Source organism: Trichosurus vulpecula, chromosome 2 (assembly GCF_011100635.1).
Source record: "Trichosurus vulpecula isolate mTriVul1 chromosome 2, mTriVul1.pri, whole genome shotgun sequence".
Classification (NCBI taxonomy): domain Eukaryota; kingdom Metazoa; phylum Chordata; class Mammalia; order Diprotodontia; family Phalangeridae; genus Trichosurus; species Trichosurus vulpecula.
This window is the reverse complement of record NC_050574.1, coordinates 262,767,150-262,780,547: the sequence shown is the minus strand read 5'-3', so window position 1 is coordinate 262,780,547 and position 13,398 is coordinate 262,767,150. Positions and strand designations below refer to the sequence as shown.

Sequence of the window (13,398 nt, the reverse complement as noted above, 5' to 3'; positions counted from 1 at the left end):
TCACTTAACCCTGTGTGCCTCAGTTCCTCATCTGGAAAATGAGCTGGAGAAGGACATGGCAAACCACTCCAATATCTTTGCCAAGAAAACTTCCCCCCCAAAAATGAGGTCACAAAGAGCCTGAAATGACTGAACAGAGATAATTCATCCTCTTCCCCTCACCACTTTCATGGTGCCTTACTGCAAAATTACTTTTCATTTACTGTGTCTTATAAATTGTCTCCCCAATTAGAATATGAGTTCCTTATAAGCAGGATCAGTGTTTTCTCCCTTTTTTGTATTCCCAAGGCTTGATACAGGGCCTGCCACTTAACAAAGACAAATAAATGCTTGTTGATTGACATCTTCAGGACCCATATGCATATTTAAGTTAGTGAAGCACATGTGCTTACATCAGAAAGCGTTTATTAAGCACTTACTATGTAACCAGGCATGGTGCTAAGCCTTGGGGAATAGAAGTTTAAAAAAAAAGAACAATTCTTGCCCATATATTCTAATTAGGAAGACAACATGTATACATATGAATAAATACAAAATGAATACAAGTAGTTTTGGGAAGGGGAGTCCTAGTAGCCAGGGATACCAGGAAAAAAAATTCATGAAGGAGTTAGCTCTTAAATCTTGGAGGAAAATAGGGATTTTGAAAGATTAAAGGAGGGGTGCATTCCAGGATTGGAAGCAACTGGTGCAAAGATAAGGAGTGTAGACATGACATGTTTTGTTAGTGGCCAATATAACTAGATCACAAAGAGCCAAGGGAAGAGAATGTGTAAGAAGACTGGAAAGTCAGGAAGAGGACCAATTTATGAGGAGCTTTAAATGTCAAAAAGTTTATATTTTATTTTAGGGCAACAAGGAGCCCCAGGAGTTTATATATAGAGTTGGAGGGGAGTGTGGTTGGGAATGCATGATCTGACCAGATCTATGTAAGAAACAAGGCTTCTTACCAAGAACTCCCAAGAACATGAAGCTGCTGGTGAGTTAGGAAGGACTTTTTTTTTTTTTTTAAACATTCTTGCAAGTGCAGGCACCTAACAAATAGGTGCACCCATTGAGATTCTCTATTCCCAATTCATATTTTCCTCCTGAGTTTCCCCATTGGCTGGGTACTGGCAGGCTCTCTAGAGCCTAAACTTCCCATGGGATTCTCCACCCCGATTACATCTCCCAATACCTTGCCCCCTTCCCCTCATTTTCTTTATAATTTCCAGCTGCCTAGTAAGTACCCGCATCTTATTTAGCAACTTGGCTTTTATACAGAAGCAACAACCTCCTTTTTTCCCCACACCTACACTTTAGGAAAATTGCTTGGGTAGCTCTGAAAAAGATGAATTAGAAGAAGGAGAGGGCCGAGGCAGGGAATCCAAATAGGAGACTTTACCATAGGAATGTCTGTATGAGTGGAAAGAAGAGATGTACTGGAAATTATGGAGATAGAAGCGGTGGGTAGGTGAGGATAGATTGATAGGCATGGAGTTAAGAAGACTTATATTCCTGAGTTCAAATCCAGCCTCAGACACTTAGTAGCTATGTGACCCTGGGCAAGTCACTTAACCCTGTTTGCCTCAGTTCCTCATCTGTAAAAAAAAAAAAAATAAGTTGGAGCAGGAAATGGCAAATCACTTCTTTGCCAAGAAAACCCAAATGGGGTCACAAAGAGTCAGCAATGACTGAAGAACAACAAATATAGTTAGAAACAAGATGTGGCAACTGAACAGATATGTGGAAGTGAGTGAGACTGAGGAGTTGAGGATAATATTGAAATTTCAAAGTGATTCAAGAAGTATGAATATAGGGAGTTCTGGTATGAGCTGTTAGTAAAACAAGGCTCTGGATTTAAAGCTTTAGTCAGTTGATACACATTTATTAAGTGCCTGCTCTGTACCAGGCACTCTGCTAAATGCTGGGAATACCAAAAAAAAATGCACAAGACAGTCTCTGGAGTTTATAACTGGTACTTAAGGTAAACTAGAGAAATTTGTCAGAATAGAGGAGGGAGAACCTTCCAGGCATGGAATCAGTCTTTATCAAGTACTTACGTGTGCTAGGCACTCTGCTGCTGGAGGAACAAAAGTAGTTTGAAAGTAGTGTACATTCTAATGGGGAAAACAACTATATTCCTAATAAATGAAGATAAATACAAAATTTTTAAGTACAAGGTATTTGAAAAGAAGGGCACTAGCAACTGGGGCTAGAAAAAGCTTCATGCAGAAGGTGATGCTTAAGCTGTGTCTTGAAGGAATGGGAGCCCTGGTCATAGGATCCAAATCTAGAGCTAGAAAGGACCTCAGAGGCCATCTTATCCAACCTCACAGGTCAAGTGGCAGAATCAGGATTTGAACCCAAGTCTTTAAGACCAGCACTTTCACCCCTACACCATGCTGCTTCTGAGGCACAGGTAAAGAGGGAGTTCATGCTAGGCATGGGGGACAGCTAGTGTAAAGGATGGGAGATGGAGTGTCCTGCGTAAGGAAGAGAGAAAAGGCCAGTTTGGCTGGATAGTAGAGTAGGGGAGGAGAGCAATGTCCAGTAAGGCTGCAAAGATAAGCTGCAGCCAAGTAAAATAAAAATATTTTAACCAAGAAGCAAGAGAGCCATGGGATTGAATGAGTAGGAAGATGACATGATCAGATCTCTACTTAAGAAAAGTTACTTTGTTACTCTCTTTTTAAAAATTTGTTTCCTCTTTCTTGTGGTTTCTCCCATTGGTTCTAATTCTTCTTTACAATATGACTAGTGTGAAAATAGTTCCATCTTGGGGTGGGGGAGGGGAGAGATGGGAAGAAAATTTGGAACTCATCTTATGGAAGTGAATGTTGAAAACCAAAAATAAATAGATATATTAAAAAAAATAAACATTACCTTGGTGGTAGCATGTAAAATGGATTAGAAAAGTTAGAAACTTGGGCGAAAGAGACCAATTTGGAGGCTGTTGTAATCTAGGAAAGAGAAAATGAGGGTCGGAGCGAGTGATAGCTACGTGAGTAGAGAGAAGGGCAGAAGCAAGAGATGTTGTGAAGGTAGAAATGATAAGATTTGACAATTGATTGGATACATGGGGTGAAGCAGAGGAAAGATGAATTCAGTTTTGGACCCATTGAGTTTGTTATTTCTCATACATCCAGTTTGAAATGTCCAATAGGCAATTGGCAGTAAAGGATGGAAGTTCAGGGGAGAGACTGGGCCTGGCTATATAGGTCATCTGCGAATCATCTGCATAAAAATAATAATTATACCCATGGAAACTGCTGATGTTATCAAGAGAGTATGGAGAGAGAAGAGGGCTTAGGACAGAATTTTAGGAAACACGTACAGTTAAGGCATGTGATACATATGCTCAGCCAGCAAGGGATACTGAAAACAAGCAGTTGAACAGGTGAGAGAAGAACAAGGACAGAGGAGTGTCACAAAAATCCAGAGAGAAAAAAATGTTGAGGAGGAGAGGGTGGTCAAGAGGAAATGGAATGAACATGTCTTGCGTGTGCCAGGCATTATGCTAAGCACTTTACAAATATCTCATTTGATCATCACAACAACCTGTGCAAGGCAGGTAGGTTCTGTTGTTATTCCCATTTTACATTTGGGGAAACTAAGGCAAACAGGGTAAATGACTTGCCCAGGCTCACACAGCTAGTAAGTGTGTGAGGACAGATTTGAATTCAAATCCTCCTGACTCAAAGCTTAGTGCTGTATCTGCTGCACTACCAATAGTGTCAAATGCAGCAGGTAAGTCAAGAAAGATGAAGACTGAGAAAAGTCCATCAGATTTGTCAGTTGAGAGATTGTTGGATCAAAACTGGAAAAGGAGGGAAGTGAAGATAGCAGGGATAATGACTTTAGAAAATACTGAGGGGTGGAGAGATTGGATGTCTCAGTGAAAGCAAAGAATGTGTTTAGGAGAAATAAGGCATAGGAGAAGGTAGAATCAAGGGAGGAATGCTAATTAAATAAATGGAATGCTTTTGAGTAATGGTGAGATACACTGTGTGATCATCCCTACGTGTGAATGAACTAGAGTGATGGCGTTGGTCATTAGATTTAAGGAAGCTGAAAAATTGAGAGATTAGAGATATGAAGGAACAGCAATTACAAAGACAGGAGTTGAGATGATGAAGATGTTGAGTAAAGCACTATTTGGGAAATGAGGGAGAATGACCTGGGGGGTTAATAAACTGCAGCCATGGTGATTTGGACTAAGTGGAAGCCTTTTATTGAATATACTTCAAAGGAGGAAAAGTTGTTGAGTGATAGAGGTAAAGATAAATAAAGTGGTAGTGGGATTCCCCTTAAAGACCACTGTGTCTAGGGGAGTGAGAGAAGGTATAGCCAACACTGGAGAGGATGGTTGCAGGTATAGTGTTCTGGAGGAAGCTGGGTCTCGGTGAGGTTAGTACCTGGAAGGAGTATGAGCAGAAAAAAATCCATTATTAAAGGAACATTGTTCATTTTAGAACAAAAATTGCAGAGAGCACAGTAGAACAGGTGGGTGAAGTTGGGATGGGCATGGGGAGGGTCAAGATGATGAGAATGAGATAATGGCATAGTTTGGCACAGGAAACAGGAGACGCCATAGGGAAGTAACGGTGACCTATGAATGGTAAAGCTCACAGCCCCAGATGTCAAGGGTTGGTCTCTGCTGCAGATGATCCTCCACTAGGAGAGGGTTGTAGTGGTGGGCGATGGTATGTTCCCTTCCTCACCATCTCCACTGAAAAGAGAGTTTGAGTCATTCAGTGTGCCCTACATATTTAGGCAGAAAATGTCAGTAATATTACTTGATGGTACTTTTTTTTATTTATTTAAAATTTTTAGTTTTCAGCATTGATTTCCACAAGATTTTGAATTACAAATTTTCTCCCCATTTCTACCCTCCCCTCCAAGATGGCATATATTCTGATTGCCCCATTCCCCAGTCAGCCCTCCCTTCTGTCACCTCACTCCCCCCCATCCCCTTTTCCTTTTCTTGTTGGGCAAGATAGATTTCTATGCCCCATTGCCTGTATATCTTATTTCCTGCTTGCATGCAAAAACTTTTATTTTGAACATCTGCTTTTAAAACTTTGAGTTCCAAATTCTCTCCCCTCTTCCATCCTCACCCACCTTCCCTAAGAAGGCAAGCAATTCAACATAGGTGACACGTGTATCATTATGTAAAACCCTTCCACAATACTCATGTTGTGAAAGATTAACTATATTTTGCTTCCTCCTATCCAGTCCCCCTTTATTCAATTTTCTTCCTTGACCTTGTCCCTTTTCAAAAGTGTTTGCTTTTGATTACCTCCTCCCCCTGTCTGCCCTCCCTTCTATCGTCCCCCCCTTTTTATCTCTTTCTTCCTTCTTTCCTGTGGGGTAAGATACCCAATTGAGTGTGTATGTTATTCCTTCTTCAGGTCAAATCTGATGAGAGCAAGATTCACCTATTCCCCCTCACCTGCCCCCTCTTCCCTTCCAACAGAACCGCTTTTCTTGCCACTTTTATGTGAGATAATTTACCCCATTCTATCTCTCCCTTTCTCCCTCTCTCAATATATTCCTCTCTCATCCCTTAATTTAATTTTTTTAGATATGATCCCTTCATATTCAACTCACCCTCTGCCCTCTGTCTCTCTCTCTCTCTCTCTATATGTGTGTGTGTGTGTGTGTGTATATATATATATATACACATATACATACATATATATACATATACATACATATATATGTATATTCCCTTCAGCTACCCTAATACTGAAGTCTCATGAATTACACACATCATCTTTCCATGTAGGAATGTAAACAAAACAGTTCAACTTTAGTAAGTCCCTTGTGATTTCTCTTTCTTGTTTACCTTTTAATGCTTCTCTTGATTCTTATGTTTGAAAGTCAGATTTTCCATTCAGCTCTGGTCTTTTCACTGAGAAAGCTTGAAAGTCCTCTATTTTATTGAAAGTCCATATTTTGCCTTGGAGCATGATACTCAGATGTGCTGTGCAGGCGATTCTTGGTTTTAATCCTAGCTCCATTGACCTCTGGAATATCATATTCCAAGGCCTTCGATCCCTTAATGTAGAAGCTGCTAGATCTTGTGTTATCCTGATTGTGTTTCCACAATACTCAAATTGTTTCTTTCTGGCTGCTTGCAGTATTTTCTCCTTGGTCCGGGAGCTCTGGAATTTGGCGACAACATTCCTAGGAGTTTTCTTTTTGGGATTTTTTTCAGGAGGTGATTGGTGGATTCTTTCAATTTCTGTTTTACCCTCTGGCTCTAGAATATCAGGGCAGTTCTCCTTGATAATTTCTTGAAAGATGATATCTAGGCTCTTTTTTTGATCATGGCTTTCAGGTAGTCCAATACTTTTTAAATTATCTCTCCTGGATCTATTTTCTGGGTCAGTGGTTTTTCCAGTTAGATATTTCACATTGTCTTCCATTTTTTCATTCCTTTGGTTATGTTTTATAATATCTTGGTTTATAAAGTCACTAGCTTCCACTTGCTCCAATCTAATTTTTAAGGTAGTATTTTCTTCAGTGGTCTTTTGGACCTCCTTTTCCATTTGGCTAATTCTGCCTTTCAAGGCATTCTTCTCATTGGCTTTTTGGAGCTCTTTTGCCATTTGAGTTAGTCTATTTTTTAAGGTGTTATTTTCTTCAGTATTTTTGGGGTCTCCTTTAGCAAGTCATTGACTTGTTTTTCATGGCTTTCTTGCATCACTCTTATTTCTCTTCCCAGTTTTTCCTCTATTTCTCTAACCTGCTTTTCCAAATCCTTTTTGAGCTCTTCCATGGCCTGAGTGAGACCAATTCATATTTTCCTTGGAGGCTTTTGTTGTAGGCTCTTTGACTTTGTTGACTTCTTCTGGCTGTACGTTTTGGTCTCCTTTGTCACCAAAAAAAGATTCCAAAGCCTGAGTCTGAATCTGAGACCGTTTTTGCTGCCTGTTCACGTTCCCAGCCAACTACTTGACTCTTGAGCTTTTTGTTCAGGGTATGACTGCTTGTAGAGTAGAGAGCACTTTGTCCCAAGGTTGAAGGCTGCACTGCTATTTTCAGAGCTACTTCTACACAGCAAGCTCTGCCACACCAGTGCTCCTTCTCCCCAAGAGCTGCCAACCAGAATTGCAGCCCAGATCCAGGCAGGGCAGAACAGGCTTTGCACTCCCCCTGTAATCTGTCGCTTAATTCCTCCCATCAGGTGGGCCTGGGGCTGGAAGCAACTGCAGCTGTAGCTCTGGAAGCAGCCTCAGAGCTGCACCACCTCCACCGCCCCAAACTGCAAACTCCTTTCACTCTGTCCCAGCAGCTTTTCCCACTAACCTTCTCTGTTGTTTTTGGCATTTGTGGGTTGAAAAATCTGGTAACTGCCACAGCTCACTGATTCAGGGCTCTATGCCTGTTCTGCCCAGCTCCTGGTCTGGTTGGTCCTGGCATGGCCCATGCTGTGCTCTGCTCTGCTCCCAGCTCCGTTTGATAGACCCTTCCCAGTGACCATCCAGGCTGTCCTGAGCTGGAGCCCTGCTTCCCTTTGCTATTTCGTGGGTTCTGCAGCTCTAGAATTTGTTCAGAGCCATTTTTTATAGGTGTTTGGAGGGACCTGGTGGGGATCTTAAGGAAGTCCCTGCTTTCCAGCTGCCATCTTGGCTCTGCCTGTTTGATGGTACTTAAAGTACTCTGGGGTTCCTCTCCTGAGAAATGAAAATGGCAGAAGTGTAAAAGACTAATATTTCATTCTTAATAAAGTGTAATACTTACGATTGAGGTGAAAAGGTTAGCGTTAGAAAAATTCTATGATGCTGTTGTTGGAGCTTGGCTTTTCTACTATCCTAATGCTCTGCTATTTAATCTCTGCCTGTGACTTCTCTTACCTCAGTCATTATTTCTAGTACTTTCCTTATAGCCTTCATGATCTGTCCTCATCTTACTTTTACTCTTCTTCTCTTCATCTCTTTCTTTGCCCTGTGGCTTCTATTTACCTGGACTACCCTTCTTGACCTGTACTTCAGCTGATGAGAGAAGGTTGAACATGGGCCTTAGAGAACTTTGATGTTTTTTGGACCCATTCATCCTAATTTAATTTTTAAGTCATATAGAAAACAATCTAGATGATGCCTCCCGGATGGACAATAACTGAGTTACTTTCAATCCTAAGAAACTTAAGAACTGACCTCTGTGTCTTCCTTTAAGTCCCAACTAAAATCCTACCTTCTACAGGAATCCTTCCCCAAGCCCTCTTAATTTTAGTGACTTCCCTCTGTTAATTATTTCCTATTTATCTATCTTGTTTTGTATATATGCGTTTACTTCTTGTCTCCCCCATTACATTGTTTGTTCCTCAAAGGCAAGGATTGTCTTTTGCCTCTTTTAGTATCTCCAACACTTAACACAGTGCCTGCCAAATAGTAGGCATTTAAATGTTTATTAATCAATAGCACCCAGCTGTACATAAAGCCAACAGAAGAGAACCAAGTTCCCCCTCTACCCATAGAGAGAGGCAGCATGATGTGGAGGCTAGAGTCCTGAATTTGATGAATTGGGTTTAAATCCCCATATCTAACAAGCATTAGCTTTGTAGTCATAGGTGTGTCACAACATTTCTGAGCCTCAGTTGCCTCATTTCTAAAGGAGAAATAATAATACCTGTAAATATTTTTCTCACAGGGTTGTCATGAAGCAAACATTCCGAGATTGTATCTAAAATACTTTGCAAACTTTAAAGTGCTATATAAACATCAGCTGTTAGTTCTGAGGCATTCTTTTTTTGAATGAAAAGCCATACTCAGTCCTAGAGTTATAGAGTTAATAGGATTTCAATCTATACAGGATCTTGGAAACCATCTAATAGAGCACCTTCTTTTTATAGATGAAGAAACTGAAACCCAGAGAGGGGCTTCTGACTCCAAGTAGGGTACTTTGGCCATAGCCCTATTTCATGTACTCAGAATAGTTTTCTGATTTTATTAAAATGCTATCTTTGTACTTTAAAATAAGAATGTGAGGTACAATTGCACTTTTGCCTTGAGTTAAACAAAGGCAGCTTACTGGAAGGCAGTGTAGTAGTTCAGGGCTCAGCACTACCAACATTTGCTTTGTGAAATTCAAAGCACTTAATTTGTCTGAGGCTTAGTTTCCTCTTCTCTACAGTAGTTATATAATATAACGCTATCCTGTAGGGTTGTTCTGAAGGTGCTTTAGAAAATTATACCCAATCTGACATAATTGATTGGTACCACAAAAGCACAAGATGTCAGAAGAAATGACACAAGATAGTTCCATAGGAACAATGTTACAAATGGGTGATTGGACAAATGACATTATAGTGAAATAGTAATGGAGTTTCCCAGTGGGATGGTAGAGTTTGTGATATTAGGGCAGTATTACATTGTGTAGTCCTATAAACTAAAACACTAAAAAAAATAGAGGTATTGTTATTACTCAATAAGATAATAAATTTGTTTTGTATCCCTATATGCCATTGGTTGGTTGGTTGGTTGTTTTTCGTTTTCGAGGGGGACCAAAATGCCATTAATAATATCATTAAATCATTTTTGCATCTAATTTTTAAATATCCTGCTTTATTTTAGTGATATTAAACTGTAATACAATTATTCATATTCTTGTTATTTTGATAATCAACAGAGAAAGCCAGTAGTGCTGAAAGGAATTGATCTTGGGACATGTACTACCAAATGGACAGTGGATTATATCAGCCAAGTAGGAGGAACTAAAGAAGTGAAAATTCATGTTTCTGCAGTTCCACAGATGGACTTCATCAGTAAGAATTTTGTGTATAGGTATTCACTTCTAAGGTTTACTGTGGGGATATAAATAACTTTGTAAAATGTTCTAAGTATTTTTGTGTTTTTTTGGCTCTGTTTTGAGTATTCATATATACAAATGTGTTACTGATTTTTCAAGATCAAGGCTTTAAAAAATCTAGATTTATGTCATATAAAGATTTGTTTAAAAAAAATTAAAGTCATTTTTTCGTAGGATACCCTTTGATTAGATTTCTTTCAGGGAAATAACAGAATCAGTTGAAACGTACCTTGTAAAAAGTTCTTTCTTTTACTTAAAGACTGTTTATATTTAAACCTGGGCATGTGGTAGGCACTCATTGCTTATTTATTGTCTTTAGCCAGCTGAAAATCTCTCCTTTAAAGCAAATTTCGATTTTCTTCAATCTATTATAATTTTTATCAGCATTCACATTTGAAAAATAACTTCTCATACTTAAGTCCTTCACACTGCTATTTCAGAACTGGAAAGGACCTTAGAGATTATTTAGTTCAGTGCTTTAATTTTACATTGATTAAAGTAATAATTGGCTTTTTTTAAAGTTTTGAAGAGTGCTCTGCATAATCTGATTTGATTTTCACAATAACCCTATGAAATGGGTTATGCAAATATTGTGATCATCATTTTAAAGATGAGGGAACTGAGGCTCAGGGAAGCTAAGGGATACATTAAAGGTCATAATCTTGTGTTAGCTGGGGACTCAAACCCAGGTCTCCCCAACAAAATTACCGGGTCCTCTTAATCTAAGGGCATTTATTCTTTTTCTGTCCTTATAAAGAGTATAAAATAGTCAGTTATTTTTATATAGTTAGATAAGTATAGTTCAGTAGCTGACTCAAGATAAGTAGTTGTAGTTCAGTAGCTGACTCACCGCCTTCCACTCCAGTATGACTATTTCTTTTTAGTATAGGACCTTCATCATACAGGTAGATGTTCCCTCAAACAGTTTAGCTTCCTAGTTCTTCAGTCTTCACAGTTCCCCATGACCTACTTCTCATCCACTTCAGCCACAAAGGAGTGGTCACACCTTTGATACTGCCATCACCAACAAATATTCCACTTTCATGATCAAGACTTCTGAAAATCCTTTTCATAACTCCATATTGTAGCATATCTCTTCCTATTCTTGGTCCTCACTGTGAGGACTGCTGGAAGAAGTCTCACAGCTACATTGCCTGGATCCAACACAGGTGTATAATATCTAATTACTCTTTCCTAATTGATTCTTGAGAACCACCCACAGCAGTTGTTCCAAATTTTTTCTTCTCTCCTCAAGCCTCCTGTACCACTTTTAGTGCCTTCCCCTCACAGCATGAAAGTTTCAGGTATAATTATAGCATAAGTACTTTTTTTTTAAAGGAAATAAGACATACTATTATTTCTTTAATGGGCTTTGCCCACCAAAAAAACTCAAAAAATAAAAACAAAAAAAACCCTAACAACATTCCAGACCTCAGCCCATGGTCCACTTAATTCAAATGATATTCATTACAACACAGTTTCTTCAAGTTTTTCTGTTGTGGTAAGATTTTGTTGTAATAAAGATCATTTAAAAATCAGTAGACCATGGGCAGGGATTTGGGAAAAAAAAAATTAAGGGCAAATTTTACTGAAGAAATCTCAGTGAACCTTATTTCCCTAAAAAAAAATCATACTGTAATTATAATTGAAATGAATGTTAACATTAATTAGAAGGAAAAGTTAAAGGAAGTGAGGTTATTAAAAGGTGAAGAGTTTATAACTCTTTATGAAAAGCTTCATCAAAACACTCAAGCAACATGCAGTTGTTAAGTGTCACTATGTGCCAGGCACCGTGCTGGGTGCTGAAATGACAACGGTTCTTACATTTTAACAAGACAACAAGCACATATGAGAGTATGTCCAAAAAATACAAGTAATGATAATAGCTAACACTTACATAGTGCTTTCTGTGTGCTAAGCACTGTGTTAAGCACTTCACAAATATTTTCTTATTTGATCCACACAGCAGCCTTGGGAGGTAGGTGCTATTATGATCCCCATTTTACAGTTGAGGAAACTGAGGCAAACAGGATTAAATGAGTTGCCCAGGGTCACAAAGCTAGTAAGTGCCTGAGGCTAGATTTGAACTCAGACCTTGCCTGACTTTTGAAAGAAACTAGGAATTCTCAAAAGCTTACATTCATAGTGACAAAATTTGACATCTTTCTTATAATCCCATTTCAGATAAAAGAATTTTTCCTAATGTCTTAGACATTTGTGCTTTTGGAGCCCAGGAGTCCTGACTTCAAGTCCTAACTCAGACATTTACTTATCCTGGGTTAGTTACTTGCCTCTGTGATTTTATTTCCTTATCTGAAAAATAAAGACAATAAAACCTGTCCCATGCCTAATAATATATGACCTTTATATAGTCTTTTAAGATGTATATAGCTGTATCCATATATACATACATGCACACACACACACACACACACACACCCCACAAACACACAGAGTTTTTTTTATTTGTTTTGTTTCATGGGTTTGTAAGATTATAGACTTACAGCTGGAAGAGACCTCAGAGTGAGGGTCATAGGTCCATACCAGAAAAATTCAGCATGCATCAAGGGTATGTATCGTGAGTGAAGCTATTAGAAGAAAATAGACAGGCTTTAGAGGTGGTATTCTACAGAATACATCTTGCCATTATGTAGACTGAAAGATGTAGAAATTACAAGATTGCAATGTTCTTGTTTGTTGATTATAAAAAAAAGATTTATAGAGTAAAATGTTGCCTAAAAGAGCTTTCTCTGAAAAAGTGACTCTTGAGCATATGCCAAAATTATGTAAAGTTCCTTAAAATATATAACAATAAAGATAACCTTGTTTGACTTGCTGATAATATCAAGTAAGGCATAAAACATATGGTCACCAAAGATAATCCCCACTGTTAGGGAGGAGATCTAGCCCAAGTCGAGAGGGCATTCCCTATAGATAGTGAGTTCCTTCAGATATTCCTGTTTATCAATGATATTTTATTGACTGCATCAAGTCCTAGTATGCACTTATAATCTAAAATAGGAAACATGTCGTATTTCCCAAATGACTACTTAAAAGAGCTTGCTTGGCCTAATTATCCCTACTGGAAAAACCAAAGTGAATGAAGATGCCTTTTGTCTCTAGACTGTGATATGCAATTACATGCACAACCTGTTCATGGGTTTGTGTGTGTCTGTGTGGAGAGACACTGCAAATGGATGATGAGTTTTGTCCAGAATTGATCAGGAGGATGAGTGGGCTGGATTGTCTTTGGGAAACTGCAGTTCTTTTAATGGTCCCAAGCTTCTCCATAAAACAAAAGCCTATCTTTTTAATACCTATGGCCCCCTGGTGATACTGTTTGACCAAGCACCCGAAGAGCTGAATTTGATGATCTCCCAAAGGTCAGTGGAGTGAACAAGAAGGGTGTGAGGAGACTAATATATTGTTGTTCAGTCGTTTTAATCATGTCTGATTCTACGTGACCTTATTTGGAGTTTTCTTAGCAAAAATACTAGAGTGGTTTACTATTTCCTTCTCCGGATGAGAAAACCAAGGCAAACAGGATTAAGTGACTTGCCCAGAATCACACAGCTAGTAAATGTCTGAGACCAGATTTAAACTTAG

The 13,398-nt window shown here is 38.8% G+C and overlaps 1 protein-coding gene across 1 annotated transcript in view; it reads left to right on the top strand.

The window, feature by feature from the left end:
* The window catches only part of TYW5 (tRNA-yW synthesizing protein 5), a 29,404-nt gene that overhangs the window by 1,191 nt on the left and 14,815 nt on the right, over nt 1–13,398 (top strand). The window contains exon 2 of the mRNA XM_036742535.1: nt 9,613–9,767. Coding sequence (XP_036598430.1) covers nt 9,613–9,767 — 155 coding nt within the window. The remainder of the gene's footprint in view (nt 1–9,612; nt 9,768–13,398) is intronic.